This window comes from Megalops cyprinoides, chromosome 1 (genome assembly GCF_013368585.1).
Source record: "Megalops cyprinoides isolate fMegCyp1 chromosome 1, fMegCyp1.pri, whole genome shotgun sequence".
Lineage (NCBI taxonomy): Eukaryota > Metazoa > Chordata > Actinopteri > Elopiformes > Megalopidae > Megalops > Megalops cyprinoides.
In genome coordinates, this window is record NC_050583.1 from 53,102,538 (window position 1) to 53,121,014 (window position 18,477).

General features: G+C 42.6%; 2 protein-coding genes across 3 annotated transcripts; one reads left to right on the top strand and one right to left on the bottom strand.

Moving 5' to 3' along the window:
- Positions 1 to 1,081: 1,081 nt before the first annotated feature.
- LOC118780148 (4-hydroxyphenylpyruvate dioxygenase-like protein) lies at positions 1,082 to 6,871 on the top strand. The gene is made up of 5 exons (XM_036532480.1): positions 1,082 to 1,809; positions 2,207 to 2,373; positions 2,970 to 3,121; positions 3,683 to 3,819; positions 4,360 to 6,871. Exons 1-5 carry the CDS (start codon positions 1,082 to 1,084, stop codon positions 4,562 to 4,564), a joined length of 1,389 nt encoding a protein of 462 aa, XP_036388373.1. The 3' UTR covers positions 4,565 to 6,871.
- On the bottom strand, positions 6,542 to 16,048 carry LOC118780154 (BRISC complex subunit Abraxas 2-like). 2 transcript variants are annotated; one of them, XM_036532494.1, is made up of 9 exons: positions 15,953 to 16,048; positions 14,626 to 14,716; positions 12,641 to 12,677; positions 12,324 to 12,390; positions 12,003 to 12,193; positions 9,797 to 9,919; positions 8,324 to 8,408; positions 7,724 to 7,841; positions 6,542 to 7,550 (listed from the first exon to the last, which is right to left on the bottom strand). In XM_036532494.1, the coding sequence occupies exons 1-9, from the start codon at positions 16,022 to 16,024 to the stop codon at positions 7,027 to 7,029; spliced, it is 1,308 nt and encodes a 435-aa protein (XP_036388387.1). In that variant the 5' UTR covers positions 16,025 to 16,048; the 3' UTR covers positions 6,542 to 7,026. The 2 variants fall into 2 exon arrangements, with proteins under 2 accessions (XP_036388387.1, XP_036388393.1); XM_036532500.1 differs by lacking the exon at positions 15,953 to 16,048 and adding an exon at positions 15,693 to 15,757 and having other exon boundaries at positions 6,948 to 7,550.
- Positions 16,049 to 18,477: the final 2,429 nt, after the last annotated feature.

Sequence of the window (18,477 nt, forward strand, 5' to 3'; positions counted from 1 at the left end):
TCCACTCTACTTCAGTGAAGGTTTTCAGTAGTAACAAGATGATGTCACCACTAAACAACCGCTGCAGCAGTGAGCCCGCAGTAGAAAAAAAGCCTGTTGGAAATGTATTGCCCAATATTGCACATTAGTGCCCTTTAAATATGGCTTGTGCAATCTTCCCTACATCTGGCGCGCTAGTAAGCTTGCGAATGACAGTATTACCTTGGCAACTGTAGATGCTGAATGAGGCAAAAGAGCCACTGGTTTCATTGGCTCATGCTAAAGACGGATGGATAATGAATAATAACGTCTGGAACTATTGTAGATCAATAAGCAGGCATAGTCATCCGTTGTATAACTTTGATTATGTTGCTTATACGCACAGGACAAATTCCGTAATTCGGTTGTATTAATTTAAATCTAGTGACCAGCTGTACAAGCATCTGATCAGTGTGCTTTGCAGATCCAGTTATCCTTGCTGAATATTACAAGAGCGTCTGAACTAATGCCGTGAGCTTATAGCTTATAGCTCTAAGGGGCCTTCGTGATTATTAATCTTTAAACGCACGGTTTTTAAGTAAAGAAGTTTTAAAGCATTTGCAGTCATGTAATCGTTGCATGTCATTTGCATTAGATAACTTGTGTAATATTTTGTCAAGCAAACTGAATGTATTTATCCATGTATTGAAGTAGTATCTTAGTGTTACCTTTGTTGTGACCTTAGTCAGTGGAGCAGAGAGGTCATAGGAGAGATGTCAGCTGAGCCTTAAATATTATGTAATTCAGTGTGTCTGATTTTTATAGCAAGCACAAGCCACATCAGATCTTCAACTGGATTCAATTACCTTTTAATATCACATTCCATTCACTTGAATGGAATGAAGCACCTTTGAAACAAATGTTGAACACACTTTAAAGCAAAAATGGGCCCATTGTAGTTTTGATTCAAGGTAAATTTTAGAAATTTCATAAAAATATGGCGAGCTACACCTGTCTTTGAAAATCTGTGATATTACCATAAAACATTGTGAGGATGCCTTTTGAAGGAAATTTCACACTCTTACTTGTTTTTAGACCGCCTACTATTCGACGTCACAGAAAAATGGCAGCCTACTTGTGCCGGTTGCATCACATTGGTCTCCACGTTACAAACGTGGACAAAATAGCGTATGACCTTGTTGCCAAGTTCAAATTTAATCTATTTGCTGCGAGACTGACAGAACAATCAAGACAATTCGCCTTCAGGAAGGGATCGGCGGTTTTCATCGTAAACGAACGATTGAATCACCCCCTCCATAGTTTGAATGGGGGAGTGTCAAGAGGACAGAACAGTACGTCTCCTCCAGCGCAAGGTCTGAGCAAAATATACTCTAATGTTTTCAAAGTTGGGGACAGAATCGGTAACTCTGACTGTAGGCTTCTTTACGACGTCCAGCGTAACTACTCCGTGGATACTGCGTGCAACGTGTGTTTTGAAGTGAAGGATGTGGAGAGGTCATTCAGAGCTCTCCGCAGCCTAGGGTGCGACTTCCTCGTGCCTCCAACAAATGTTGAGGATGACAGAGGAGTTGTTTCTTATTCCGTTGTGAAATCCATCGTGGGCAATGTTTGCCACACGCTAATCGACAAGACGAAATACAATGGACCATTTTTACCCGGTTTTCAAGAGGTTGAAAATGTGACGAAGAATGAGGCACGTGTTGAGGAACTGTCATCTTGTCCGATTACTCATTTTGATCACATAACATATGCGTGTCCTAGGAAAAGCACACCTGACGTTATGCGATGGTACGAGAAGCACTTTGGCTTTCAGAGGTTTTTCATCGAAAGGTAAGGTTGAGCTGCGCGCCTGCTGTCTGAACAGGGCATAGTTACGCTTTGAAATGGCAAAAAGATTTAAAAAGGAATGAACTCTGAATACACCGAATAGTTGGATTCCTTACAGCTGTGGTACTGTGTCAAAGTTGTTCTTTCTTCGCTTAATATACACAAGCAGCAAAAACGCAGTGGTGGCTGTGGGTTATTACTCGCTAAAAATATAAAACCCCTTGATGACTGATGTTAAGGCAGCAGCAACCTCCTACTTTATGAGAAGCATTCAGCATTACACATTAAATATGAAGTATTGCTGCCCTTTTCCACCTACACAAACTGCTGTTCATGTTGAAATTATGCAATGGTTCACCCTTAACTGCACTGAACGTCTGTATTTTTGTTTTCTGAACAGGAATGAGGATGTGAATGAGGGATACGTGCTGGACGAAGACGGGATCGGTCTGCGTCTGACTGCCATGGAGTACTGGAAATGCAGTGAGTCAGGAGTGAAACTCCCTTTTGAGGACAAGAAGGAGCCTGACTGCAAGTTTGTCATCGCAGAGTCACTGCCTGACCAAGGTAGCTAACCCACGCACAGCCTTGAGGGAAAGATGATAGCATCATAATGAAGCCATAGTATACTGACACTGCCTAGTCAATCTTTCACATGTTATTACAGTTCAGGATGGGCTGTTACTGCAGTTCAAGAACTGATGATGTCCATCACAACGATAGTCAAACAAACAAACAAACGTAATGAAAAGTAATTAGGATTTCAACACAAAGTGCCATAAAAGACAACTGAACCCACTGCCAAGGTAAAGTCTAACTACCTATACACCTGTGCTATAGAACAGCAAATCCACTTCCTATCCAGCAATGGGTGGGCCCTGTAATGCGGACTCCAGGAAAAGCTATATTACTACTCAAACTGGCAAACTCAATCCCAGTGCCACCTGAGAATCTACACTGCTTTTGCACAATTATACTACGACAAAACAACTAGGCTATCAAATGGGAATAAATATAGTAAGTACAAAGTATATGTCTGGAAAAAAATACTTCCATCAGATCATGTCCTGCACTTAATTACAGAGGTCATAATTGCCCCTTAGGCTGAGCTCCAGCCACCAGTGCAGTCAAAGACGTGACATGTGACCTTGGCAATCTTTCAGGGAGAAACCAGGTGGATACTTTTTTGGAGGAGCACAAGGGGGCAGGGATCCAGCACGTGGGGCTGTACACCAAGGACATCGTCTCCACGGCACGCAGCCTGTCTCATGCCGGGGTGGAATTCTTCTCCCCTCCTCCCGCCTACTACACTGAGGTCAGTCTCATACTCATTTTTGATTTCCTTTTGTTCCAACTCAAAGGTACAAAACACATTCAAAAAACAGCGCACTTGGGTTATGTATAGCCAATTCAAGTTCATTTCAAGCCATCATAAGAACAGGTGAATTTTTTGTTGCAAATTGTGTTTTGGTTAGGATATTCTTCATTACAAAAAAGTAATGATTTGATGGTCTGTTTAGACTTCTGTACAGAGGATGCTCTGTAACTGTGCAGCCTAATCAGGAATGTCTTTTGCCTACCAGAATGCAACTGGACCTTTAGTGCTAAAAATGGTATGTCCTGTTCCCTTCTGATGAAGCATTTTAGTGGTCTACGTTTGAGTGAAATTATCAAGATGTTTGTGAATTTTGCATACGAGCCAATGCTGTGGTGTGTCCACCTCTTAAAAAGCTTAGTTCAAGGAACACTGAATATTCCCACATTAGGAATGGGCTGCCACTTTTAGTGACTGTAGTATCATTTCCGCGAATGACACGAATGAGCAAATGCCCGATTTGGTTTCCCCGTGCTGTCCCGTCCTCTGTCGCGGTGGCAGGTGGGGAAGCAGCAGGAGATAGTGGACGCAGGTCACGACCCTCGGCTGCTGTCCCAGCACGGCATCCTTCTGGACACTGACCTACGCCAGGACGCATCGGACTCCCCCTGCCATCTCACAACCCCCGAGAACAAAAGGTACGGCCTCCCCTTCGTTCAAATCATCTGCCAAACTGTACCTCATTCTGACTGATAAAATATATCCGCGGTGAACAAAGCACTATTATAATTATGCTATATGCTATATGCATGTGTAATTGAGTGAGGACATCAAATATCACTTGTTACTCACTGACAGACTGGCTTTATCAGTGCAGTTGTTGAGATACCCTACAGGTGAAAGATGTTATTGCATTTGGACAACTGATGGTTCTCTGAGTTGGATTTTTGTTTTTACGTAGGTATTGAATAAATCAAGTATTAAATCAAGGGTTACAATACATCACGTGACCGTCAGAATCCCAAATTCTTCTTTTCTCCCCTCCTGTCAAAAATTCAGTAAAATGTTTCCACAAGGAGGCATGGCGATAAGTGATGGCTTGACCAACCACAGATGTGGCAAAGAGCATTAGATGGCAATATGGAGAGCACATATAGTAGACCTAAACAGCCAACGCACTGCATGCACTTTAGATATATTTTTTGCACTTTCAGCATATTCCCCCTCTGCTTTCACAGATACCTCCTCCAGGTGTTCACCAAGCCCATTTTTGCGGAAGACACTTTTTTCCTGGAACTGATCGAGCGAAGGGGGGCGTCCGGTTTCGGGGAGGGGAACATCCGAGCCCTGTGGAGATCCGTGCAGACGTACATGGAAAGCGAAAGAGAGAAGGGGCAGATGCAGAGCCCAGAGAGCGTGACAGTGCAAAGCGGACAAAGCTGACAGCGCCAACTAATGGTGCCACTGGCAAAGAACCTTCACAAACCTGTTCCTGGATGTTCACCTGTTAAAAACTGCGGGCACTTAAAAAGAAACTACAGATGGAATTAATATAGAAATTATAATATATAATATATTCAATTGAATAGGTTTACATGGCTACTTTCAGTAACCACAAAATGTGACATTGTATTGTGGTGTAAAATTCATGCCCCCTCAGGCTATCGCTGGAACATCTCTAAAGGATCTAAGAGACTAATGACAGAGTAAATGCAACCAGTCTATGCAACCACATCACATCCCTCACTGCTAAGATAGAGGTATTAACTGAACCACGCTGTCAGTGGAAGCCATAAACATGACAGGGAAGAATGATCACAGGTACTCCGCAGACCGTATAAACGCTTCTCCTTTATTACCCCATACAAATCAAATCGGCTTTGCAAAACAGTCCAGTATTTAATCTGTCCTCAGCCATTGTTACAGATGTTCAGAGCAAACACAGTTGAGCAAGTGGTCATGGGATTTTGTGCTTGACAATAATAAAGCAGGTCCTCAAGGGCCAGCCAAACCGAGAACAGCAGGTATGCGTAAATGCACTTCGGTACCGGGCCAACACCACTTGCACTGTTCCTACCACTGGTCTCAATTAAACGAGTATTGACCAGTGTGACTGTCACAGCTACAGTGATTGTTTTCATACATTTCCTATGGCACCTCTACACTTTGTGTATATATATGTATAAGTTCATTTAACATTTGTCATTGTCTCAAAAAAAGAAAATCCTAACAGTTGTGCTATTGTGCCAAACTTTTTTTTAATCTTTTAAACATACTTAAGCAACAAAAAACCGAACAGAGGTAGCCATGGGTCGTTTCTCCCTAAAAATATAAGACTTCTAGATGATCTTAAGGTAGCAGCAGTAGCAGCAGCCTCCTACTTTTATGAGAAGCATTCTGCATTGTACATTAAAGATGAACCAACGCTGCCCGTTTCCACCTACACCAACTGCTGCCCACATTGAGTTCACATCACCAGTAACAGGTGCAGCTTTCGGCTCTCAGTGCACACTACCCATCTGACGTGTGGCCGTGCTGTGCGGACGCCGGCCCCTTCCTCTCTACACCCATCTAGTCTCTTGTCGCTTGACTGCTAGGCGCTGTCGTCTGGCGCTTCTACAAGCCAGCCCATCTGGTGTCTGACTTTTTTTTTTGAGGGGTTTTGGTGGTCTAACTGTAGACACAGAAGGCACAGAATCCTGGGCGAGGTCTTTTTTTCCCACCTCCCTGCTTGTACACTACGGCGTGTGTCTATGAGGTCTGTCGATAGTAATACCATAGCCATTCACTGGATTTCCCCTCCATTTCAACACAGCAGGACATCCCTTCCCTTCCATATATACATAAACCCATCCTCCCACAGAGGGGCTAATTTCACAACAGTAGTTGCCGTTCACAGTAGATGTGGTGGCTTTACGAGTTGGAGGCAAGAGCAAAACAAAATTCATAACTCCACCACACCACAGAAAGGAGCTTCTTGGTATTATAATGCTTATTCTGTCAGCCCAAAAAATTGCACATAAGTCACAATGTTTTTGCTCCTGGTGGAAAGAGCAAACTTAACCAATGGCACAATTAAAAAGCATTGGAAAGGACAATTGGGGGAAAAAAAGAACAGTACAATGTCAGTGATATTTGAGGATAAGAAACTGACACTGTGTCATAATATTAACCATGGTACACTGGTTACAGAAGCTCACCCCTCAGTAGGTTATAGCATAATGAATTGTAAATCTGTATTTTGTTGAAGTAAGAGACAACATCTATTACCACTTCATCTGATTGCTGAAGGAAGTTAAATGTGTACAAGATGAGCCTGATAACAAAAGCAATCATAGTTTTCATCTTTGCTTAACGTGAACAGATTAGACCAAGACTCTAGCTAACCCCTTAATTTGGCTCAGTAAAAGAACCTTTGAAGGCCACAGAAAAACACAATTTCCCTTTTCGTTTCGATAAATACAAAAACAAGGCAAAACAGTGCAAGAGGTAATGGAACAAATGGATTATCTAAGTTGTTCATACATCTGACGCTCATCCGTGAAGAGCAAAGTGGGAACCCAGCCATTTCACTGGTGTGATCTAACCTAACCAAGCTGGCACCAGCTGGAAGTGTACTCTTCAGCAGTCAGTACAATATGTGGTATTCTCTTCTGAACATGGAACAAAAAACTCCATTCATCAGGGAAATGATCTCCACAATCCCATTAGTGAGGGTTAAAATGAAGGCAGACTTAAAAAAAAAAAAAATGAAACAAGCAAACAGCAGAACTCTCTGTGCATGCCTTTTATTTCCAGGGCCTACACTCTTTAAACACCATCCTTCTTATCCTGGCTTCTATATGGATGTTCAGCTTTTTTTGTTTCAGTCCGAGCCCGTGCACCCCAACACACCCCCCCAGCATTCAGCTCTGAGAGGTTTGCGAGCTGCGGGCATTTCCGTCTGGTCTGACAGCAGCTGGTCGGCCCCGGGCCAGCGCCAGTAGTCTACTATTGGACTGCCCCGAGGGCTCGTTAACCGGGTTTTCATACTCGCTACTGTCCTCGTCGTCCTCCTCTTCTTCTTCGTCTTCCTCGTTCTCCTGCCCAGCGGCCTGTCTGTCCAAGAACTCGGCACTGGAGCCGTCTCCATTCCCGGGGTACTCCGTGCCCCCGAACACCTGGCTGCGGGCGGGGTGTCGTGAGGCCCCCACCGCCTGGGGCCGGGGGAGGAGGGCCGTGCCGGGCGCAGGGGACGGTGCTAGCAGGGGGTCCCGGGGCACTGAGTCTGAGTACGGGGGCGGAGCGTCTGAGGTACTGGGCCTCTCTGGGCCCAGCCGGTCTGCTGCGGAGCTGTGGAAGGCCACGCTGGAGCGGGGAGAGGGGTCTGAATCCTCCACTGAAGCAGCATTCAGCTCTGCTGCTGCTGCTGCTGCTGTTTCCTGGAGTCCTGAGCAGGGAGACCCAAAGGGGACAGGTCAGCCAGAGGCACAGTGTGGGCAGATGGGAGCAGAACAATACTAAATGCTTATATGACCATTTCATTTTGATTTGGCTGGTATTGAATGATTTTTATTTAAAAAAAAAAAACCCTTGCAAATGAAGACAATTGAGAAGACTTACGCCTTCCCTCCTGTGCACTCTTGTGTTTCCTGAGAGATATCTGCTCCTTGAGTCTGCTCACTTCCTCTCGGACCTTCTCTTTCGCGCGTTCGCTCTGTTCCACCTCTCCACACACAGCCTGCGACAGGAGAGACCAATCAGAGCATCCCCCCGTGACCCTGAAAATTACACACGCTGCACACAGGCCCTAGAGCACAAAACACCTGGCTGTACTCTTACACAGGTCAAGATGGCAGCGATGACATCACGCAGACAGCCTTTGCTTCCAGTTGGACAGTGGTTTGATAAAATGAATTCTGATGTACATTCTGGACAAAGGACAAAATGTATTTGCAGTGTGGATCTGGTTTCTATTACCACTGTGTTTGGTAAGTACATAGTGCATTCAGCAAACAGAACAGCAAAACGGCAAAATCAACAGCATTTCCCCAGGAATTGAGATTGAAAGTGAATCACGCCTGAAATGAATTCAGTTTTTTGCTCATCTGAGTACTATGGTAAATACTGTATTTACTTCTCGATTTGCAAATATTGGTCTCTGGGGAGAAAGGCTCACACCACCATATGCTTGGATACTACATTATAAAAATGTGTACTTACTTGAAGTTTCTCTTGTAGTGCACTGTAGACCTGGAAGATTGTTCTGATATCCTTCATCACTCCGTCTCTGTCGAAGAACTCAGCCCTGCAACATTCATATCCGCCTCTGAATAAGTTAATGCTTACTTTGCGTCTATTGGTGGCTTTACAAACTGTGAAATGACAGACAAAACCGTGGCGTTACAAACTGTGAGAAGAGTGTGCCACGGCTCTCATTATGATTTTCTCAGCAGTATTCAATGTAGCTCCAAAATGGTTTAATCTGAGCACAACTGGCTGCTAGCTTCTCTTCCTTACGACAAGCAGTCACATCTGCAGAGATCAGAGGCCTGGTTCTAATGGATGCACACACTATGGGAGACATTATCAGTGACAAAACAAAAAAAAACATGGAAAATGCACCTTTAGAGGGGTCTGTGGATACCATGAACAATAAACACAAATGAAAACACAGCTGACAAATGATTCTGTTTGACTCCAGCTCTTCCCAAACATTACGCTGCATTACATTACATTCACCTAGCAGACGCCCTCATCCACAGTGACTTCCATCACAAGAAGTGTGTCCATTCAAGTTGAATGAGCAACAGTGTCAGACCAGGCTAACAACACTCCCAGACCAGTGAGTGTGAGCATAACACCTTCAAGCCCTACCCCCAAGTTAACTTGTGCTAACCTGAGTGGACAAGGGAAGCCAAGTATACTACCATATATCAGTCACTAGATCACAGAATCCAAAACACATAGCAATATAACACATAAAATGTAGTATCACAGTGAATTTAAAGAGTAGAATCAGCTTCGCTTAGTTCATGTCAAAATAGAAGCGTGAGATCTTGTTTAAGCCTCTTGTGGGAGTAAAGCCCTTTGAGGAGAAGTGACTGCGTAATGGCACAGGGCCAAGCTGCCGGGCTGAGACCATGTGGCTAAGGACAGGGCAGGACGGGACGGGGCAGCAGCACATGGCGGGAGGGGGCCCCTCTGCACCCCCTCACCCCCCCCCCCCCCCCCCCCCCACAACACTCGCTTACTCTGACCACCTGTCACTGCCAGAAACGCTGGCGTTCCCTTAGTGCATTGGTATTCCCAAAAGGGTCAATAAAAAAAACACTGTTTTGTTTAGTTTTCACTACATTACATTACTGTCATTTGGCACACGCTCTTATCCAGAGTGACTTACAATTTCATCCATGTCTACAGCTAGATATTTACTCTAGCAATTGTGGGTTAAGTACCTTATCCAAGGGTACAACAGCAGTGCCCCAACAGCGAATCAAATTAGTAACCTTATTAGTAGCCCTGCTCCTTACCACTAGACCACACTGCTGCCAGTTTTGGGTTTACATATAAAAATGCAGTTATATATGAATAGCTGGCTGCTGTTCTTTAGGTTACTTTTTATGTCCATCAGGTGGATCTGAGCCCGTCACATTACCCCCCTCGGGCCCCCCCCTAAGATCTGGACTCGCTCACCCATGCTCCTTGATGACCTTGGCATAGCTGCAGGAGGTGTTGGGGACAGACGACACCTTGTACTCCTGCTGGCTCGTGTTCCCCAGGTTTGGGATGCTGAGGGACACCCTCTGATTGTACCTGCTGGTGAGGAGCAGCGACCAGACCACTGTCAGTCTCACACAAAGAGCCGCCGGTGGAGGCGGTCACTTTGTTACCGCTGATCTAGGTACAGTGGCTTCGGAAAATATTCAGACCCCTAATCTAAAATGGATTAAATGTATCCTTTTGGCCTAGTAAATATTTTTTGATATTTAATAAATTTGCAAAAAATTTCCCAAAAAATGTTTTTGCTTTGTCTTTATGGGTTATTGCACGTAGATTGACAGCCAAAAGAATACGTTTAATCCATTTTAGATTACTGAATACTGTACACAAGTCACTGTACACTAGACAAAACCGTGTGTTGCATTCACTCAGTCATAAGTGTACTCCTTAGTACATACATTAAAAAAAATCTTCACCATTATCATCTTCCCACCTTTGATGTCAATTCATCCATTTTATTCACCGGTTTTATTTGTATTGTTTTTCTTTTTTCTTACCCACTTTATTAATAATCCTAATAAATTATAAATAATCCATTAGTTACTGTCCCATGTCAACTGATTTGTCCTAAATCATAAAATTACATATGTGTACTGTAATGGGGTGACATGAAGCTGAAATATTATGTGAATCACCCATCATGTCTGGAGTAAAATATAAGGGAATATATAAAAAGGCTATAAGGCTGAAGCTGCAGGTTGTAGTTGTGCCTTGATAAATTTGGAATACATGTCGACAGAGGGCATAAATACATACTGTATGTAGCGGATTAAGAGCCCTTTTGACCTCTCTGTACAGCCTGCAAACAGTATAGGTGAGGGAGCAGAGGAACGTACAGTACAATCTGCAGTCCAAACCGCAGTTTATAAACATGGCTTCAGATAATACGTTACACACGGTCAGGCTATGGCGCGTATTACTGCCCGATGCTTTCTATATCCAAACTCGGCAACCTGGCCTCTTTCATAATCAGTCGGTGGGGGGCTAGATTGAGTTCCAATACTGCTGGCCTCTCACTGTCAGCGCTGACGTGCAGGTAGCTCCTCCTCCCCGGCCTGTCACTTCAGCCGGACGCTGAGGGACACAGTCCACAGCGTGAGCTGCGTGCCCAAGCCTTTAATCCCCACGGGCCAACATCCAGCAACCCCCCCCCCCCCCCCCACACCCCCACACACACACTCACACTACGCCACTCCCCCACCCCCTGCCTTGCTGCTAGCATTTCAGTTTGTGACAGAGTCAAGGCAAAGGACATTCCCAACTGGGGTGGCTGTAATTGACATAACAGCTGTGCCGCTTAGGAACCGCATGGAAAAAAAACAGAAGGGTTTGTGGGTAAATACAGACTGTCAGGAGAGGTGGTGACCAAGTGAAGAGGCTGCCTTTAAGGGACCCCAGATTTAACCCTATAAGCGCAGGACTCGGCGTGGACCTGGTTGGCATGTAGTGAGGATTAGGGAGTATCTGTGACTGGCAAAGGTGCTGTGTGAGCAGAGCTGCGGTCAGATTGCAGATACCGTGGGGCCTTATCTGACCACAGATCAGTTATCCCTCACAGCGCTCCTTAGAGAAGCGGTATCGATAACAGGGCCACCACATTACTAAACAGATTGGATTGCTTTAATCATTGCTTTGCCCTTTAAAGGTGAAAGCAGAAGGTGCATCTGCAACTTTGTCCAGACCCTTCAAGCAATGAATAACTAAGATGAAATGGATCAGTATGAATAGTGAGACCATTAACGTCTAAAATTGGTAAATGTGTACAAAATAATTTATATGAACCCGTCACTTGACCCAAAATAAAATTATTCTTTCCATTCTATGTATCTGAAACAACAGGCTTCATCTGAATAGGAAGGACGTGTCCTTTTTTTCTTGGACACATCAGGTCACCAGGATTTCTTCCCAGCCAAGAAAATCAGCACATTTACTGTCCCGATGAATATTCATCCCAAGCTGATATCAAATATCAAGGACACTCAGTCCCACATGTCAGATGGTGGTCAAACTGACCCCCGCAGCTTGGGTGACAGCTTGAGCAGAAACACCAACGGCTGTGGAGAGGTGGGAAAAAAACCTCAAATAAACCCTCACGCGGGAGCAAGAGGGGGGGGCTCACCTCCGGCCCGGCCTGAACAGCACGTACTCCAGCGCATGCGTGGAGTTGTTGGCGGTGGAGATGAAGCTGAAGAGGAGGAAGACGAGGTCGGGCACGCCCAGCACACGGGTCAGCTGCCTGTGGATGATCTGCTCCCTGAAGGACATCTGCTGCTGCGTGTTCCTCCGGAACCGGTACCAGCCGATGACGTTCTGCGGCAACGGGAACAGCCAGAACGCTCAGAAACAGGTGCTACGGGATGGGTGACATGCCGACAGCCTCTCCAAAGGAAGCAGCAGAAAGAGTGAGCAACAGACCATACCCCACGGGACAGAGACTTACTTTTTTTCGCCCCTTGAGAATTCTACCGAGATTATCCTCATTGACTTTGCCTGCGTAGTCATAAAAGCTGAAGACAAAAGATTGCAAAAGAAAGACAGGATTAAAATTCTCACATTTGTGTGACTACAAATGAAATTTTTATCAAGAGCAAATGCAGGGCTCAAAAAGAAAGCAGGTGAATATTAAAATTAATGGAGAGCCATTGTGGCAGATTGGCATTTTAAAATGGTTTCACCGCATAATCAAACTAAATTCAATCAATTAGTATGTTAATACAACAACATAATTAATTCATATTAATAGGAAAAAAATCTTACCTAAACAGTTGTGCACACGGCTCATGATTATGAACTTCTGAGGAGTAACAACAAAAGCAAAATTAATAAATTTGCATTCTGTTGCTTAGCAGATGCTCGTATCCAGAGTGACGTGCAAGATGAGAATGTTTAAAATTACGCTCACATTTTTGACATCCAGCAGACACTTATCCAGAGCAACGCATCAGATGTGAGTACATAATGCTACATTTGCATTACATTTTATATTACAGTACATCTCACACATTTCAAAATCTATGCGTACCAACTTTATTACACAAACACAGCCTGGCTAAAGGCCAGCTATGTGTGCACATGGTGTACTAATGGCCTTTCTAATGTCACGTGTAATGCACATACTAATCAACAAGTTGCTTATATTAAAGGTGTCATTTTTTAGAAATGTTTCATTTAACCCCACCAAGTGTAAGCATTATTAAAATATTGAGTGTTTATTGTTGGATGTGTGCCAAAAAGATCTATTTATGGTGGGGTGATGTGTGAAACAAAATGATACTTCAGTGCCTACAAGGAATATAATATGCATAATTAGCCCAACTCAAACCAGCCTGCTCGAAAGTCACTGTCCTTTTTAGTTATGAAACATTGACACATATGCAAATTACATGACAGACTGAAATAAACTGCTGGATGCCACATTGGAAACAACAACTTGAATAACTGATAAAAGTAATGTAAAATTAATGGACAAAATATGAAAGACTGACAAAAGAAAGAAAGGCAAAACTGACATGCATCTGCTTATTGTTAGAGAAACACTGTAATTCAGGGTTTATTAATCATATTTCCATGTGACAGTTAGCAGGGGTATAAACATTTCCAATTTCACCTATCACCATGCTTTGCTTGGTTAAGAGGAAACCGCACCTACATTTGAAGTCAGAATGTACAGAGCAGTGGAGCAAGGAGAGTACACCCCCTTTTTAGAATAAAATCCAATCCCAAATGTGCATCTCCAAAATGGCCACCTTCACACTCCAAGTCAGAAAACATGTATCCACCAGTAAAGTGCTTAAGTCATTCTGTACAGTCTGTTCTCCTAGTCAGAACAAACTCAGGTCAGAACAGAGCCCTATATGAATCAGCAAGACCCGTTCCAGGAGGAACAGTCTTGACTCATAATGTCATAAAGCTGGCTAACCATGGAGAGAGCTCACAAATATTACCATGGAAAATTTTCATGCAATAAATAGATCACACAGACTGTCAGTTATCTATGTCCTGCATTAACTTTGTGTATCTAAATTATTTATGCTGGATAAAACAGCCAGGCCTTAGAATGACAGTGTCAGTAAATGACCATTCAAGCAGAATGTTCCCATTCTACATGTACAAGCAAACCAATCAGTATGGTGGAAAAATCCACACGCTTTCCACCCACAATTCAACGGCAACCAGCAGCAAGTAAGGATCTCACAGAATTCAGCGTGCATGTCATTCAAATGACTTCTGCCTCAAGCCTGACAACATTCTTTCTTTGAAAGCTAATATTGTACAAAGCTGTAGAACTGATAAACCTCGGCATATCAGTCAGCTATTGTGTCTGTTTGGAAAAAACAGAAGTAATAATCAAAGCTTGCTTTGGCAAAAGGAAGTAAAGTGACTGTGTTTTGGACAGCTGTCTGGCTGTGACTGTATTTTACCAGGTAAATACATTGTAATTCTATCAGATTTGCTTCACTGAGTAGGAGGAAGCAAATTAACAGGCCTCTACCACAGAAACGATCAAATTACTTCCTCTGTTACTTAGAGCAGATCTTCCTCCTTAACATGACTTGCGAAACGTCTTTTGAACACATTTGAAAAGACCTAGGGCTATCCTCTTCAGAAAAGGGATTACGAGAGGACCCCCACGGGCAGGACCAAACCTGCTTCAATCCACACTAACCACATGGTAAAGAGGTTGTTTCATCCATGGTGATCTGTGTATAAACACAAGTGAAAGTCTGATATGAAGATCGTACCTACTACTTGGAGGAATTCGGTGTTGCTTATCTGTGAATCGCTGATGCTGACAGTCTCCTCTTGCCTTACTTCTCCAAAAAGAAATCCTTCCTGCAAAAATAATAAATATCCCTTGGTTAATGCTAAAGGGTCTCTCTGTCTCATTCTGTGATTTATAAGTCCCAGTTTTATGAACAGAAGAAATTATTTTCACAAGAAAAATCGAGACGCCCCAAAAATAATGGGATCCCAATAAGACGATTTTGTAATGATACGCATTATATTGCACTGCGTTAAACTCGTATTAAAATTTAAACCATAAATTCACCTTTCCTTCCGGCTGGACTGGCATAGTTTTAATTTGAACTGGAAGTAAAGTCAGACACTACATAATAAGGGGTCATAGCTAGTTAGCTAGCAATGTACAGTAAACATAGGTTCACTAGCTAGCAAAAGGCAACAAAACAAAAGCTTGGAGCTGTCCCACAGATTATATAGCGATCACAAAATGTTTCACTTAAAGGATCATTTTTCTCACATGGACTTACAGGTAAAAGTTTTTAGTATAAGTATGTACTTAGAACAAAATAGCGCTTATTTAGAACCAAGTAGCTAGAGAGTGGTTACTGATTATTCCAGGGCAAAAGTGCAAAAAAATGTGTTAAAAGTGTCCTAAACTACTTGGTAAGTAGACTGTCACGAAAACCATGCAAAGAATGCGGACAACAGAATTTCTTAAATACGGTGTCGAACCAGATAAACAGGATCGGCAGCCGGCTGTCTCAGCGCAGTTAAAGAGCATTAAAGATAGCTATATACCTCAAGCTAAATTAGAAATGTTTGCTAGCTATATTGTCAGTAAACAATTTTAATACTGGAACCAATAATCTAAAAGCTGACCAACTACCTAGCAATCTAACAGTGGTAAGCATTAACTTTTCCAGACAAGCTCCAAATCTGGATCACAGATAAGTAACTGACTAACTTAGCTAGCTACATGCTACTCGATAACATTAGACCTTTCGGCCGTGGCAAATCAGAACAACTTAGTTACGTTATCTGGATATCTTTCCTGCTAGCGACTTACATATAACAATTTCACCACGTCATGGAGCGTTGAGATTTCTGTGCAAATAGCTAGTCTAATCCACAAGAAACATAACACTACAATTTAAATACTCTAGGTAGCTACACAGTCGATACAGGAAGATGACATTAGCTAGCTACCTAGCCTGGAGAAACTTGATACTCATCAGACAGTGACAGGCAAAACAACTATTGAAAGAGAGAGATCGGAGTCGTGGGATATGATCTGCCCTGTTTCAAAAGGCTGTTTTGGATACTTACATGGTCAGAATTGCTGTTGGCGCTGTGATAACACACAGAACTGAAAGTATAACCCGAAATGGAAGCAGCCATGATTGATACATCCCCCACCTGTCCCACAATCCACTGCGGTAACACGATCTTGTCGCAAACATCTGTATTAAACATTATGGGAAATGTAGGCGTAATCGCGCAGGTCATGCCCGCATTTGTAAATGTTCTACAAACACCAATATCCTGCGTAATTACAATCAAGAGCGTGCAACTGCTTTTGTTTCTAAAAGCCGGAATGCTCAAAAGCTAAATCCATCAGTTCAAATATTTATGCAATTGACACCACTGAGGGTGCGTCACTTTCAAATGACGTTTCTTTGCTTTACATTATTGTGATTTGGCAGACGCTTTTATCCAGAGCGACTTACATAGGTTACGATTTCCCCAGGGTATCGCCGCAGTATACTCTGACACTACTCTACTCTGCCCCGCTGGGGCATTCCTTGTCAGAGTATACTGAATTTGCGGTAGGGACAGCGAGCCAAGTTACCTCTGTGGACCGATGTTGTTGTCGACACGCCCATAGCAACAGTCTGTATAGATAGTGCTGTATTTATGTTGCGTTGACAATGTTGTTTATCAGCTCGCATGACTGTCAAAAGGACAACAAGTGGCAGGTGAAGTACATGTGATTACTTCACACACACTCTGTCCAGTGCCCGGAACAAAACAGTGCTATGTAATTAGTACTAATACTAATAAAGCAACTAGTTTCAAAACAGCATCTGAATCATCAAAATTAAACCAACGGTAGCAGATCAGTGGTTCCACGCTTAGATTAGACGTCCAGATTGTCGGTTTCTGATCAGCGAAGTGGTTTAGCAAGGGTTTTTGTTTGTTTGTTTGCTGTTTACCCTTTGGAGGACTTCTCCTCTAGATATATAGGCTATGTAAAAGCAAATATAAAATATAAAAGGCCAATGTAAAAGCGGAAAAGCCATATGCCTATTCTAGTTTGAGTTCTTAACGGTCGTTTGGTTAAGACTAATTAATAATAATAATAATTAATTAATAGTGAAGCATTACCAAGTAATGTACTGATACACACACAACTAATTAATTGTGTAGCTATGATGCAACTAACAGAAATGTGACAGAATCAAACGTAACCAAAATTAAATTCAATGAAAGCAGTGTGTACACAATTATATCCAACGGAAGCAGAGAACGGCCGTGCTTGCAATTATTTTTTATGCCGTTATCTCAGATCAAATCGGCCTTTTGTTTTCTCGAGATAACGAAATAATTAACTCGTGATCTCGATATAATGACATATAAGAATTGCAAGCACGGCCGTTCTCGGCTTCCGTAATATCCAACAATTTCTCTCTAGGATTATTTATTTTTCATTTAGAGTAAGTGAGCGTCTGTAGTTTCTAAGATAAATAACTACAAAATATAATTTCCTTTCTCTCTGTTTCTGTCCATTTGGCCCTAGCAAATATTTCGCTAAAAAGGTTACTAAACGGTTGGCACATCAAATAAAGGGCACTACAGACTGAGAAACTGTCTTGTAGTTCTACACTATATCCATAGGTGGCAGTATTACTCTTTATCGGCTGAGGTCTTGTTTCCAGAATTTCTGACACTACAGGGGCTCTGTAGCTTCGTATCCTACTGTTGCGCTCTTCCTGGGCGTTTGACTTTGCAATCATAGTGCATTCTTCATCAGTCAATAGTCCAAGCCTGTCCAGTCCAAAAAACTGGATGCAAACAACATACTCTGACACAACGGCAATAATGGCAATACAACAAATAGGTTCTCCTAAATGTAATTCAGAGTCATCATTATGATATAATTAGCATTTATTGTTTAAGGGAAAGTCAAAGCCTTGCAATTTATTCTGTTCTGTCCCAGTATAGATGAAGAACCTATACAACCTATTGTATAGGGTGGATTCAAGCCAATGGATTCTATGTAAATGGAGGCAGTATATCAACAAACATACAAAGGGTTGAACCAGGGGTGGTTCTCTGAGCCTCCATAAACAAACTGTCTTTGGTTCAAAGCTACATACTCTATTTAAGTCATTGGCTGGATTATTTTGCATTTCACATCTTAATTAAAGAAACCGAAATCAGAATGTTGTCTTAAAGCAACCTACCTGACCACATCTAAGGAAAACAAAAAATTATGCATCCAATTCAACACCAAGCTTCTCTGATCTTTCTCTGTCATTAGTGGTGAGCTAAGGGATAGTCTGAAGCAAATTGTCCATATTCAATCTGTTTAAACAACATTGTATGTAAAGGGTTTGTTTTGACAAAGTGAAAAGTCATAGTCTTCAGCACTTCACAAATAACCTTAGAAAACTATAGAAGTGCACACATCCACATTTTAAGTATGGATCTTGTCGAGTCAGACAACAGCCATAGCTGAGACTCTCATTACAAAATGAGGAGTAACAAGATTAATCTTAAATGATGTTACACCTTGCAATGACTTCAAAGGAAAACCTTCAAAAATAGTATTCAGATGAGCAGATGGTGCA

Coding starts and splice junctions, on each gene's coding strand:
- LOC118780148 (XM_036532480.1), top strand. CDS start 1,082: ATGGCAGCCTACTTGTGCCGGTTGCATCACATTGGTCTCCACGTTACA. Junction 1,810..2,206: donor CAGAGGTTTTTCATCGAAAG/GTAAGGTTGAGC, acceptor TTTTCTGAACAG/GAATGAGGATGTGAATGAGG. Junction 3,122..3,682: donor CTCCCGCCTACTACACTGAG/GTCAGTCTCATA, acceptor TCGCGGTGGCAG/GTGGGGAAGCAGCAGGAGAT.
- LOC118780154 (XM_036532494.1), bottom strand. CDS start 16,024: ATGGCTGCTTCCATTTCGGGTTATACTTTCAGTTCTGTGTGTTATCAC. Junction 12,678..14,625: donor CGAATTCCTCCAAGTAGTAG/GTACGATCTTCA, acceptor GTTACTCCTCAG/AAGTTCATAATCATGAGCCG. Junction 7,842..8,323: donor CACTACAAGAGAAACTTCAA/GTAAGTACACAT, acceptor CTCCTGTCGCAG/GCTGTGTGTGGAGAGGTGGA.